The following is a 13,083-nucleotide window of genomic DNA, read 5'->3' as shown; positions in this document are numbered from 1 at the left end:
TCAGAACTCACAAAATTTTATTAAATTGCCCTTGTTTCTCTCGAAAATAGAAGTACAAAGGTATATCATGTAGAACTCCTACTGTGTAAAGTATCACAATAAAATATCACAGGCCGTGTCAACCACGGGTACATGTGCACTGTACCACAGGAAAATATATTGCAAATCGCCAGGAACATACTAGACATGTGGAAGATGCATGTCAATTGAAGCGCTATAACGTGAAAAAGGTTATACAATAATAAATAGTGCAAATATCTGCACTAACTTCAGGACAAGCTTTATAGTCTAACACCAGGCCTATTCCTACTCTTAACTGGAGTCTTAAATAGTTCAACAAAACAGGCAAATGCTTTTGCCTTGACAGCGAAGGACATGTTCACCTGACACATAGGCTTTGGAAAGTCCTTGGCAAAGGTAAAAACGTATGATGCACCAGTGTAGAGCGACAGAACCAAGCTCGCCGTTGCTGTTCAATGCATACCCATGTAACTTACACTTACTAATACACTTATGTAACTCAAAAAGGAAACGAACAAAATCCACTTTACAACAATGCCAAATAGAACATATGACTGATGTGGTAGTGCAAGTGATCAGAACGAAGGCGCAGGCCTTGAAAAGCTCCTCGGAACAGTGAAAAGGAATGGCGCATCATGGCGGGATACCACCAGGCTCGCCGTTGCTGTTCAGTGTGACCAGGTAAACACTTATGTAATTCAAAAAGGAAACAAACAAAATTCACTTTACAACAATGACAAATAGAACGTATAACTGATGTGGTAGTGCAAGTGACCAGAACTAAGGTGCAGGCTTTGAAAAGCTCCTGGCAACAGTGAAAGGAATGGTACACCAATATGACGGGATACAACCAAGCTCGCCGTTGCTGTTCAGTGTGAACAGATAAACACTTATGTAACTTAAAAAGGAAACAAAATCCACTTTACAACAATGCCAAATAGAACAAGTTACTGATGTGACAGTATTAATGACTACAGCTAAAGCTCAAACAAACACATTGTACGTCGCAACCATAGCTCAACATTTTGGGCCACAAAACTCAGGGTCACAATCGTCTGATAGGGTGTGATCTCAGTCATAGGGTACGAACTGATGTGGAAGTCGACATGGCATATCTGTGAGTTCGATCATGCCGCGTATAAGTGCACTCACTGAATGGCATCTCACATCTGTCCAGAGATTGGCAGAATAACCCATGCTCTGGCCAGAAGTGTGAGCCTTTCAGGTGAGCGCACAAATATGCGGCATGATCGAGCTCAACAACATGTCATGTCAACCTCAGCGTGAGTTTCTAGCCCGCTGCTGAGCTCATGCCTTACCGGATGGTTTTGACCGCGAGTTCCATGGCCAAAATGCCGAGCTATGGTGAGAACTGAAGGATCAGGGCTGCACATAACGTACAATCAGCAGTGGTTCCTGAATCATGAGAATGATGATGCATAACTGAGCTTTAAGTTCTGCTTCTGACAAGTGCAGATAAAAATGGTGTCTGCTACAGAATACTATGCTAATGAAAACACTTAGTACAACTAAAGGTAAATGGCGTGGCCAGCGACCGAAAATGCACACACAGGTGAAAAGGACTACCAACTAACATAGGAAAACGAATGCCCGCTAGTTAAACGCCTAAAATGCAAAAAAAAAAAAACAGTTCCAATCATTTTGTACTAAACGACATTTGGAGGCAGTCGTTACTTATGGTTCTTGTCTGCTGCACTCCTGACCTTCCTTTTGCTTCTGACGATCATGGGCTTGTGGTGCATGGCGCAGCCATGACATGGTAGCTTGTTCCACCTCCTTCAGTGTGGCAGGGCCGGGGGTACCATGAGACTCTGTCAAGTGGTCTGCGAATAATGAAAACAGGCAAGTTGCTAGCAACCTAGTATACTCACACAGAGAATGAACAAAATTAAAAAAAACAAGCTGCAAGAAAGCTGCAAGAGCCTTGTTTCCCTATGGCCATAACACCCTTCAGTGCCTCATCATTGCATGCTCTTGTACAATTTGTAGTGTTGGAAACGACGCAGATCAAGTGATGCAGATGCTCAACAGTGTGATACATACTCTGCATGATTTTCCAAGTCGTGAGGTCACTGAACCTCCGTTTCCCCTTGCTTCCGTATAAACTGTACTCTCGCCCGACCTTGTAATGCAAGAGACGTGACAGGATCCTGAAGACAGATTCTCGGGTCGTGCTGCCCCCAATGGACTTGAAGTACCTTTTCTAAGTCAGAAGTAAACAGAAGAAATGTTTGCACAAGACATATATTAAAATAGGTTATTCAAGCATTCACAAGTTTGTGTCAGCTGTGTCAATGACATACACAATAATATAGGGGAACAAAATAATATCTGAGAAGAAATTGCAATTTGTTCAGAAAACAATTGGAAAATGCAAAGGAAGCAAAATCATTGGTTTTGTGTTCTTGATCTGCTGAGAACAAAATTATGCATTTCCATTGCCACAATCTTACCTGAATGTGAGGAATAACAAGCAGTTACAATGCAGTGCTCATCACATATGCAAAAATCTGGTTAGATACACATGGCCAGTCCAGTCATGGTTAAATTCATGCTGGCAAAACATTCGCTTAGATCACGCCTTCTCACTTTGCCATATCATACCAAACAAAAATGCCATAGCTTACATTAACACATGTTTTACCTTCCCTATTCCAACCTATCTGCATTTAAATCAACAGGACTGAACAATACCAGAAGCATTGAATGCCCATTGTCCTTTATAGGGACTGATTATACTCCACGATATGCAATATAAGATCATAAGTCTTCGTAGCAAACTTACCAGTTGAGCTCGTTTAGCAGGATTTTCAGCAAGGTCGTCTTCAAATTCCAAAAAGTCTGCAAGTGTCTGGAATGGTCTATCTAGGCAGATCTGTTGCTCTGATGCATCGTCCATTGTGCTAAAACGCTGTAGTATCGTAGACAGCTGCTCACTTTGTGACTGCTGGGTCACTTTAAGAATGTGTAAGATCTTCAAAACCTCCTTTTCAAATGCTACAAATTACAAAAACAAATTAACGACAGCCAACGAAAAAAAAAACATGCATTTCATACCATGGCCAGGACTGTTGGATGGATAATCACAACGATTATTTCCTTCGTGGTCAGATCCTCTGCGCGGAGCTAGAATTCATTCACCGGACATTTGTATATCTCAGGCCTGCTCAATTGCTCATAAGTCTAATCAATGCCCATTACGTACCGTGACACGACTGATTCTGTGCTGTTTCTCTCCGGTAATCGACATTCAGATCATGCCGTAGAGATGTGGTCGGGGCAGAAATGCTTCGCACAAAGTCGGCACCAATGCCTGCAACCACAAGAAAGCTATAATGTGTTTAGTCTCCCAATTCAGATTACTTTGAAGAGGCGAAGTACACTGCAGCTGTGGGTGAGTCACCCCTGGAAAACGGGATAACTGCTGTGGCCTGCAGTCCGTAGACATGAGCTGGGAACCTACAATAGAAAAGTGTACTTTCCTCAGCACACATATTAGCTAATGAGGACCGCACATGGCAGGTACCTGAAGTAAAAAAGAAAGTTTTGTGTGCGCGGCAAACTTATGCCCTGTTATCGTTGACGGTATACTATGTCTTCTTGGTCGCCTGGTAATGAACACATGGAAGCAATGGATATCCTCAGCTACTTTGCAAATCTAGTTTTTCTTAGCCCTTAGTTCTAGATGTGGGAAAGAATTCCATCTCACTTTGGCAACGAGAGTCTTGTACGAGCCCTGGTGGCGAGGGGTCGGCAGACTGCGGTAAGTACTGCACTGGCTGCACCCCTGAAATTAAGTGTAGCACTTAGTGTCAGAAAACATGCTTAATTGGTCCAACATTTAATTATTGGCATACTCCACTAGAATTAAAACCATAAAACGTGAGAACTGTACTGCTTAGTGAGTGCATACAAGATGTTTATTTTCAGCTTTTAAAGAATGTTTATTAAAATGCTGAAAGCGGCATAAATGTTTTTGCAGTTGAGTTCTTCGGAAAGGCGAACATCCTTTGGAGTAGATTATCTAACTACCAGAAAACTAATTACCTTAAGTTCATTAATTACCTCTTAATTATTAATTTCAACTATTATTTTGATCAATTATTTTTTATCTTTTAATCCCTGAATTTGGTATGCAAACGAGCCAGAACCAAGGCGACTGAGGACGCAGGGATTACGTTCATTTGACATCAGAGGGCCACGTGCTCTGGAGGAATGGAGATAATTGGAGTGTGCCACTATAAACCACTTTCACGCCCAGATAAGCCTCCGTTGGCGAGGGTGATGCCCTCCACAGCCATGCGGTTTGGGTTTAGTCTCACCTGCATATCAAAATTTGCGTATGGATATTTTGACGGACGTACAGGTTGCATGATTTTTCAAAATGTGGAATGCCGTTCGAAGATAGCATCTCAATCTATTATCTCGCTTTTGTCCAACATTTCCTAATTACAAAGTCAACTAATGTTCTTTAAGTTATTAGTCACCTGGCAGTTATATACTTTCTTCCACAGGATGCCCGCCTGGCCATAGAACAGAACTGCAAGAACATGTATACTGCTCTTGTAGCTTTTTTTAATTAAGAATCCGGTGACACCCTGTATTTGAGGTGATTCCACCATGTATAGAAATTACATGCCACAGGGATATTACTGTAAAGATTGAAATACATGTGTGTGGCGTAGTTGATGCTGATGGCACTTCAATAGGAGGAGGTTCTCTTCCTTGAGCTTCTGTCCATCGCGGAAATGGGTAAGTACGCCCGAGAGCGACTGAAAGAAATAGCATAAAACGTGACAGAAATAAAAGAAGCAATTGAATCCTATTAACATAACAAATAATAGCTCCACTGTCATAACCACACCACCATCAAAGCAGTGGCACGTGCACAAATTCACACAGACTGCTGTTCAATGCGATATAGGGTTAATCCTCAGTGCTTGCTATGCGCAGTTACTTTACTGTGATAACTTTAGTAACACCGACAAGGAGTAAATACTTCAGCTTGTTGTTAGTACTTGTCATTGTCCCACGCTCTCGCTTTCACTGTACGTCTACTTTGTTACTGATTTAGTAAGTACACCTAATGGAGGTATTATGCATCGCAGCTATCACAGCGGAAGCTGAAGGTCTTGCTCTTACCATGCTCATGATTTCCTTGTGTCTCTGGCACTGACTGCACTTCCGTGGACTGCCCTATATAAAAAAAGAAAGAACCTGGATCCATAGCTTCAAACATAAGCACAAACACAGATATCACAAACATTTTCTGGCGACAGTCTGCACCAGATGTTTTGAGACTCACTCCTGTTCACTTGGTGCGACAAGTCAAAATACGTTGGTGGAGTTGGTGGCCTTGGCGGTGCGTAACCACACTCTTCAGAATCAGTTGTCCAACTGTCGTGGAATTGCACTTCGTCGTGGTCATGTGGACTGCCCCGATTTGTCCTTCTCTTTTTCCGTTTTCCCCTGCCTAGTTCTGTGTCACTTGCAAGATCGGAGGTCATTTCAGCCTTTTTGAGTTTTGTATGTGCCTCCTCGTACGTGTCTGGTATGAACATAAAGAGCACAACACAGATAGTCGCATATGACACATCCCATTACTATTTTGCATTGTGCCATCAATTACGTGCAAAAGTTGCTATTACATACCAAATGATGATAGCACGACACATCTATGCTTGGACCAGTGATGCTGCGGTACAGTTCCCCTCATAATAGAATGCTTGAGCTTGCCAGTGTCCTTTTCATTTGGCCACATACACCTCCCTCCGTCGACCATCCAGCTGCCATGTATCATGGCGACAGAATCTTCTTCATCTGGGAACTTAACCACGACATAGGTCTTCACCCCTAACGGTTAGAAGTGATGTGAGCTGTACTTGGTTTCACACACAATAAAGAGTGCAAGATGACAGTCTTGATAACAGATGAGACATTACTGCATATGCACCAGAGGGAAAACAGCAAATCTATCTCTGAAGGGGAGCCTCAGAGCTTTCTGTTGGATCTCGGATAGGGACCACACATTCAAAGGTGAAAGGCTGTGCACTACTTTTATCCCAAAAATCGATGACTTGCAGGGATGAGTATATAAGTCTCCGGTGCTTAGGAATTTTCTGCCAATCACAACAGGTTCCTTCGTGGAGGACCTGAACGCAATGTTATCTATGCGCACAACTGAACCATCAGCGACGATGCAAGTATTGTCACGCCTCGTTGTACGCAGAGTGAATTTCCCAGGAATAGTTACTTTCTTGTACTCCGGGCCTACGCAGCTCACTGGGAGTGGTCCTGAATTATGGCTGATTGCAAAATGAGGTGTGTCTTGCGTAGCATTGATATTGGTGCATGGGAGGTTACGTTTTTCCATGATTCGGTTGTAGAGCTGCTCCAGGGGACGTTCTGGCTTCCTCAGGGTTGATTTGATGGTCTGCATAAAATTTTCGAATGGGAAGGCACTCCACGTGTCCAAAGCACCATGTTCTCGAACATCGTCTGCTAAGTGTATCAAGTTGTGTACATTGTGTGACACATTGTACGCTCCATAAAGAGAAGTGTAGACCTCGACAAAGTGCCTTAGCAGCTTTTCAGCATAATCAACATAGTCTTTAGATAAGACAGGGATGCATAGGATAGTTATGGCTGTGTGCAATACCATGTAATTTGAAAAAAAAAGGTCCAGGAACTAGCGAAAGCCAAACTATGGGTCCAGTGTAGAGCAGCAGCGTCCTAAACTCTGTAGCCTTCCATCTCTCGAGCTCCGTGAGCGTACGAGGTCGCCTGCTAAAATCTGAACACATATGGGGCTCAACTTTAAGGCACTGAACAGATATTTGGTCTCTTACGCTGCTTCCAAGGCGGTACGCCTCGTCCCCTTTGAACCACAGCATCAGAAGTTTGTGCATTACCCCAAGACACACCAGATGCATGTAGTCCAGTGGGACTGCTTTAACCAAATCAATCGGCAAGTTCTTTAATATGGTGTCAGTTATGTGGTGGTCCTCATTCACACGACGACGAAATGCATCATCGGTCATTAGTTGTGCATCCAGTTCAGGGAAACAAACTCGACCGTTCTGGTAGCTCCCCTCCGTAGTACATTTCGTACAACTGAAATATGCGTTGTGACCCTTAACTCCCAAGACATAAGCTTTTGCTGGTGCATCGCAAATAATGCCGACTAGAACCACTCTGACAACATTCTCTTCTATGAGCACTCCGTTGGTCAGAACATCACACAGCTCAGTTACAAATGGCTCAAGAAAGGTGTTGGCAGAGATGCTTTTCGACTAGCCATAATAAACACCAATTGGAAATGGGGAGCAGTTACTGTTTTTGATTTTGCACAATATTGGCCAGAATTGATCTTTTGTGCTCTTTGTCAACGGTAAGCCATCAATGTTCACGTTGATAAGAATTTCCTCGCTTGAAAACTTTCAGTGCATGCTGCAGGCCAACAGCCAGTCCAAAGTGACAGTATCTGCCTTCTGCCATCTCGATAATGCAACTCGCTTCTCGTGGTGTGTGCAGCAAGGTTCTAGCACACGACGGGAGAGTTATGAACGATGGCTGGGACCGCAGAAGAACAAGAAGTGTTGTTAGATGAGTGTGCGGCACTGCAGACTCAACTGCCCATTGTCTCAGCCGGTGCTCGAATGAGACTTCGGGAACAATTAGTGGGTGGTCTGAGGGGTCGGGACTTGAATTCTGTTCGACTTCACACTGTTGGTGTCGTTGCTCTCTCTGCACAGTAGTTAGGTTGAGATCCAGTGGTAAGATTTGTGGCACCGTGTTAGGAGTCCCTGCTGTTTCCTGTGATTCTGCGGTTGTTGAAGCGGGAATTCCACTACTGGCTTCTCTGCTTATTGTACTACCAATTGCGCACAAACTCTGTTCAATTCCGCGCCTTACGCGACGGTGAAATGTCGTTTTAGACGGCAGCATTTCTGCAAAGGCACAGCGTCTCACACAGCGAGCCTCTCAAATTCATGTGCGAGGATTGCACGTCAATTTCTTTTTTCCAATCAGAGCTGGGAACACGTTGCAAGGGGCTTGCGCTTTTACAGAAACAATATAAACATACCTTCTTCCTTGTCCATCACTGAAGCTCGCCGCTCACCGCCGACGCTCATTCGCTTGATACATGCCAATCCAATATGGCGGCTACGGTGACAAAGAAACGTACGCTTTCGCGCCACATATTTGGATGCAGTTTCAGCCAGCCGCATCTGCGTACTAGTTTAACTTCACGGCTTCGCGTTACGAGGTTCTCTAGATATTTCCATTTCGCTCCCGCCAAGGTACAAGATGACATGGTTGCGTTTATGAATACTTTTTTAATGGTTTTTGGTGCTTTCAGTACTGCTTCAAAAGATGCAGGGCGCTTTTCTTGAAAGTGCCATCTGCCGCGAACGCACACCGTTATTCGTCCCGCGCTCTGAAGGCTCCTATAAGATGCTCACATGGGACGCCTAGGGGATATTGTACAGCATATAACAAAAAGCAAAGTAATTGCCTGCCAAGCGCGTTCCAGGGACGTTCCGGGGACTACAATCGCGGGACGTCGGACGTTGGGACTTTTTTCGGACGTCCCAAGAAAGTTTCGTGTTGAGGTGAGATTATGTTCTTGAGGTATATAATGGGCCCAACTGCTGCTATTAACTAGAATGCTGCTAGCTCATGGTTATCTAGGCTAACTGTAGATAGTGTATTCCTGTATTAGTGTCCTATGGGCGGAGGAATAGAATGCTTCATGCCAAAGTCTACCACAGAAAGTGCCTGCGAGGTTCAAGGGCTACATACGGTATACAACTACACATCTGCTATTTACAGAAGTCTGGACACAGCACGTAGCTGATGCGAGCAAAGAGCAGACGGCGTCCAAAGTAACAAAGAACAGGGTGGGGAGAAGCTACGGTGTGAGCAGTGCTCACCAAAGAAAGCAAAACAAAAAATCGCATGCCAGCGAGAAAAAGCAACACAAGAGTCACATGGCGGATCGACCACAAGTCCCTGGCACTCCTCTTTTTTTTTTTTTTGCTGTTAGTACTGTCGACTTAATTTCATAGTCATTGGTGCATCTCTGATGCTATAGCTACCATGCCCTTTTGTGGCCTCACACCTTAGCAACTTTATCCCTTATATCCCACAGGAACGAAGACCTCATGAGCCGACAGCTAGAAGAAGCCCTTCTATCAACACGTCTCTCGGTACGTAACAGCATTAAGGGTGGAACTCTCAGTATGTCTCTGCTTTGTGAAGTGACATTATTAAACCTCGTATTTCAGCCAGTACATCCTGGAGTGATGAAGTCGAGGACATCTCCAGATCAACAGTTTGCTCAGTTGTAAATGACAGTGAGTACAGTTTGTCTTTAACTCCCTTGTGATAGATTGTCACATATACATGCTTTAAGTAGGAGAGCAGTGGGAGGTATTGGACATGTTCTGTATTTCATTATTTTATCCCTCTTACTATATATGTGCAGAAAAATGTTATAATTGTAGTGCGATCATGAACAGCATGTCAGTAGCACAGTATGCCAACTCTTGTAGGAAGCAAAGGAAAAATATTTTACAAGGCGCTACATTTGAGCGACAGCACCCCACAAGTATGGACGAGCAAGACAAGTGATCAGTGGGATATCACGTACTGAAGGCATGCTGGTGTGCATGCCCACACGAAAGCATGAAACATGGCCACATTCGCTTCTGATTCATGAAATGTTTGTAGTTTCAGCAAATTTTGTATAATATCAACTTGCAGTAATTCTGTAGTAATTCTTTCCTGTACCAGTGTGCCATATACAACATCATGCTTGCCTGTGTGTTAAATGCATGGAAGAGACTCTCTTCCTTTTTTTGGCAGTGAAGAGGGGCAATTTCCCTCCTGCATACACTACTTTGTATTTAGCATGTACGTGTTCTTAACGCGATACATATGCTTCTATCGTGCCTTGTGACCTTATATCATCATTCACCTGATTCCATTAACAATTTTGTGGGTGAATGTCTCTGGCTTTCTTTGTCTTTTTGTCTAGAGTTTCATCTAGAGATACTGAGGCTTCTGCATGCCATCAAGATGAAACAAGAACAACATACGACCCAACTTGACACTCTGGTGCCATTAGCTACAAACTCGGGAGTGGCCGTGCCCGAGACAGATGATGTGACTGAATGCCCCTACAGTAGTTTAGATGACTTCCTGAAGTTCGATTCATCCCTGACCTCCAGCACAACAAGAGGAAAAATAGTACGTATTTGTCACATTAAGATATGTCTTATAAGAAAAGTCCAGTTGTGTGATAATTTTTACTTCTCTGCTTGTACTTCAGAAGCGTTTCTGGTCAAGTTTTGGAGGAGCAACAGTCCACGACACAGCCACAAGGATCCTGAGGCTGCTCTGCACAGATAATGTGGCCGCTAACTTTAGCTGGCAGGGTGCGAAAGGGAAGCTCAAGTTCTGCGAACTAGAGTCTTGGGCAGTGCTGCAAGGTATGCATCAGGTTTCATGTTGTGAAGTATTTCGAAAATGCTTTATACGTGGCATTTCCCTTGATAGGCACCTGCTGTTGCCTGCTTTTCAATTTCATTGCTCTCAGTAGATAGACCTATAGATAGGCTATGTATAGGTCTCTATCTGTGTTGTGCCATTAATACGTGGTGCCTCCTATTTCAACACCAAGTACAGGGTACTGCTTGAACAGCCATCCCTAGCTTATAAACCCACCGGCAGAGGAGCATGATACCACACTTGGTGTGTACGCGTGACTATTTCAGGAGAGGAACACGTTCGTTTATGCATATCACTGTATTATTATCGGAAAGGAAAATGTAGTAAATTAATATGTTCAGTCACATGGCAAGAAATATATAAGGTGATCATGTTAACTGGTGCAAGAATGTTGGATGATGTCCAGTACTGCTTCCTCTTACACTGTTGTGAACTGAACTTCGAGTGCAGCCCGCAGTAGAACACAGCAAATGGTACATTGCGTGAAGTGCAAAGAACAAAGGCGTTATAATTGTCTCCAAACATTTTCCATACTAGATCATGTGCAATTCACTCATTTTCTTTTCACAGATGCTGTCAGGTCTAACAAGCGGCTGAAGGAAACAACAGACTTTGACATCGAAAAGGTTGTCAAGTCTTGGCTTCGTCATGCTAAAGAACGGGACCACAAGAGAACAAGGGAGGAGCCTTCATAGTCTTGTCAACAAAACAACTAACAAGTAACCTTTCCACCCATTAAGCTAAGACAAGTCCTGCAAGATGAATAGAAGGCTCAGCAGACATCTACTACATTGGCTTACAAGCTAGCTTTTTATGTACCGCCTTTTGCGAACAAATGTGTATGGATAGCATTGATAGGAGAACTGCAAATATGGTCGTCAAGCCCTATCAGGAAAGCAAGCGCACAGTATCAAATTTGTAAAAGCGATAAAAATACACACGACGTACACAACGAATTAAAATTTTAACAACGGACATTGACGTTTCGGAGCCTATGCAGACCCCCCCCCCCTCGGAATGAAGCAGGAGGCGGTTACCCGGTACTATTTATGTAGCAAGGGGGCGTAGCAGTTGGGTAGTGGTCCTGGGTGTTTGTTCAAAGCATTATTTGTTCTTTTGATGAACCAGGATTCAAGTTGTTTGCGCACTCCTCAACGACTTTCACATGCCAAAATAACAGGGTTATCTAAATCCACTTGGTGGCCTGTCTTGTGGGCATGTTCACACAGTTCTGCGTGCTTATCTGTGCTCTTGTAGATATCAGCGTAGTATTCCTTCATCCTCGTGCCCGTCTTCCTCCCCGTCTCGCCTACATACACGTCCTTATGCAGCGATTGCCAGAACGTGTATGTAGAGGCGAGACGGGGAGGAAGACGGGCACGATGATGAAGGAACACTACGAGAGCACAGATATCTACAAGAGCACAGATAAGCACACAGAACTGTGTGAACATGCCCACAAGACAGGCCACCACGTGGATTTAGATAACCCTGTTATTTTGGCACGTGAAAATCGTTGGGGAATGCGCAAACAACTTGAATCCTGGTTCATCAAAAGAACAAATAATGCTTTGAACAAGCACCCAGGACCACTACCAGACTGCTACGCCCCCTTGCTACATAAATAGTACCGGGTAACCGCCTCCTGCTTCATTCCGATGAGGGGGTCTGCATAGGCTCCGAAACGTCAATGTCTGTTGTTAAAATTTTAATTTGTTGTGTACGTCGTGTGTATTTTTATCGCCTTTATAAACCGTATCAAATTTCTGCAAATTTATTTAGAAGTGAAGTAGATGTCTGCTTATATCTGTCTTCATCACACACATGATGATATTGATAGCTGCAGTAGAAATGTGCAGTGGTCTCCTTGTATCTCAGAGTCAGAATTGCGTTACGTGATGTCTGCTGGCCATATACAGGGCGGCCCACCAACCGTGATAAGTATTTACAATAAAAAAATGTAGGCAGCAGAAAAACATCCAGTCTAAAGTATTTTTCTCCCAAGAACTTTTTCCACGTGTTTGTAATAGGTTTGTTTAATTTCAATTCACAGAAATTAAATTTCTTGAATTGTACTTCAAAACTTGTCAAGTCAGTAGCTTTTTTTTTTATGGAAATAGGTTTCTCGTGGTCATTTTACTCAGCATGGCACGAAGTCTGTCCCCTAATGCAACATCATTTGCAGAAATAAATTTGCTGAAAATTTGAGGAAATAAGCCTTCGCCACCACCCACTTTATTTCAGGAGTCATAGCTGTCTTATCAGGGCTGGGCTTCTTACCCTCTCCCTCCCATTTGGCGTGTCGATTCTTCTTCCGTCACGCTTTGACGCTCAGACTAGTGCTGAAAAATAGTGGGTGGTGCCGAGGGCTTATTTCTACCAGTTTGAGGCGAATTTATTTCAGCTATTGCTGTTGCATTACGGGACAGAATTCAGAGAGTCACCACGAGTAACCTATTTCCATAAAAAAGGAAGGTTACGTTGTCTTGGTAAATTTTGAAGTTCAATTTAAAAAATTCAATTTGC

At 43.5% G+C, this 13,083-nt stretch overlaps 1 protein-coding gene across 1 annotated transcript; it reads right to left on the bottom strand.

The window, feature by feature from the left end:
- LOC135385236 (uncharacterized) lies at positions 1-11,503 on the bottom strand. Its single transcript, XM_064614438.1, has 12 exons — positions 8,129-11,503; positions 5,695-5,895; positions 5,348-5,590; positions 5,185-5,238; positions 4,713-4,814; positions 3,752-3,829; positions 3,406-3,501; positions 3,248-3,355; positions 3,100-3,168; positions 2,828-3,039; positions 2,086-2,245; positions 1-1,865 (listed from the first exon to the last, which is right to left on the bottom strand). Exons 1-12 carry the CDS (start codon positions 8,271-8,273, stop codon positions 1,717-1,719), a joined length of 1,617 nt encoding a protein of 538 aa, XP_064470508.1. The 5' UTR covers positions 8,274-11,503; the 3' UTR covers positions 1-1,716.
- Between the last annotated feature and the right edge of the window lie 1,580 nt (positions 11,504-13,083).

Source organism: Ornithodoros turicata, chromosome 2 (assembly GCF_037126465.1).
Source record: "Ornithodoros turicata isolate Travis chromosome 2, ASM3712646v1, whole genome shotgun sequence".
Lineage (NCBI taxonomy): Eukaryota > Metazoa > Arthropoda > Arachnida > Ixodida > Argasidae > Ornithodoros > Ornithodoros turicata.
Note: the sequence above shows the minus strand (reverse complement) of the source record. Positions and strands in the feature narration are given on the sequence as shown.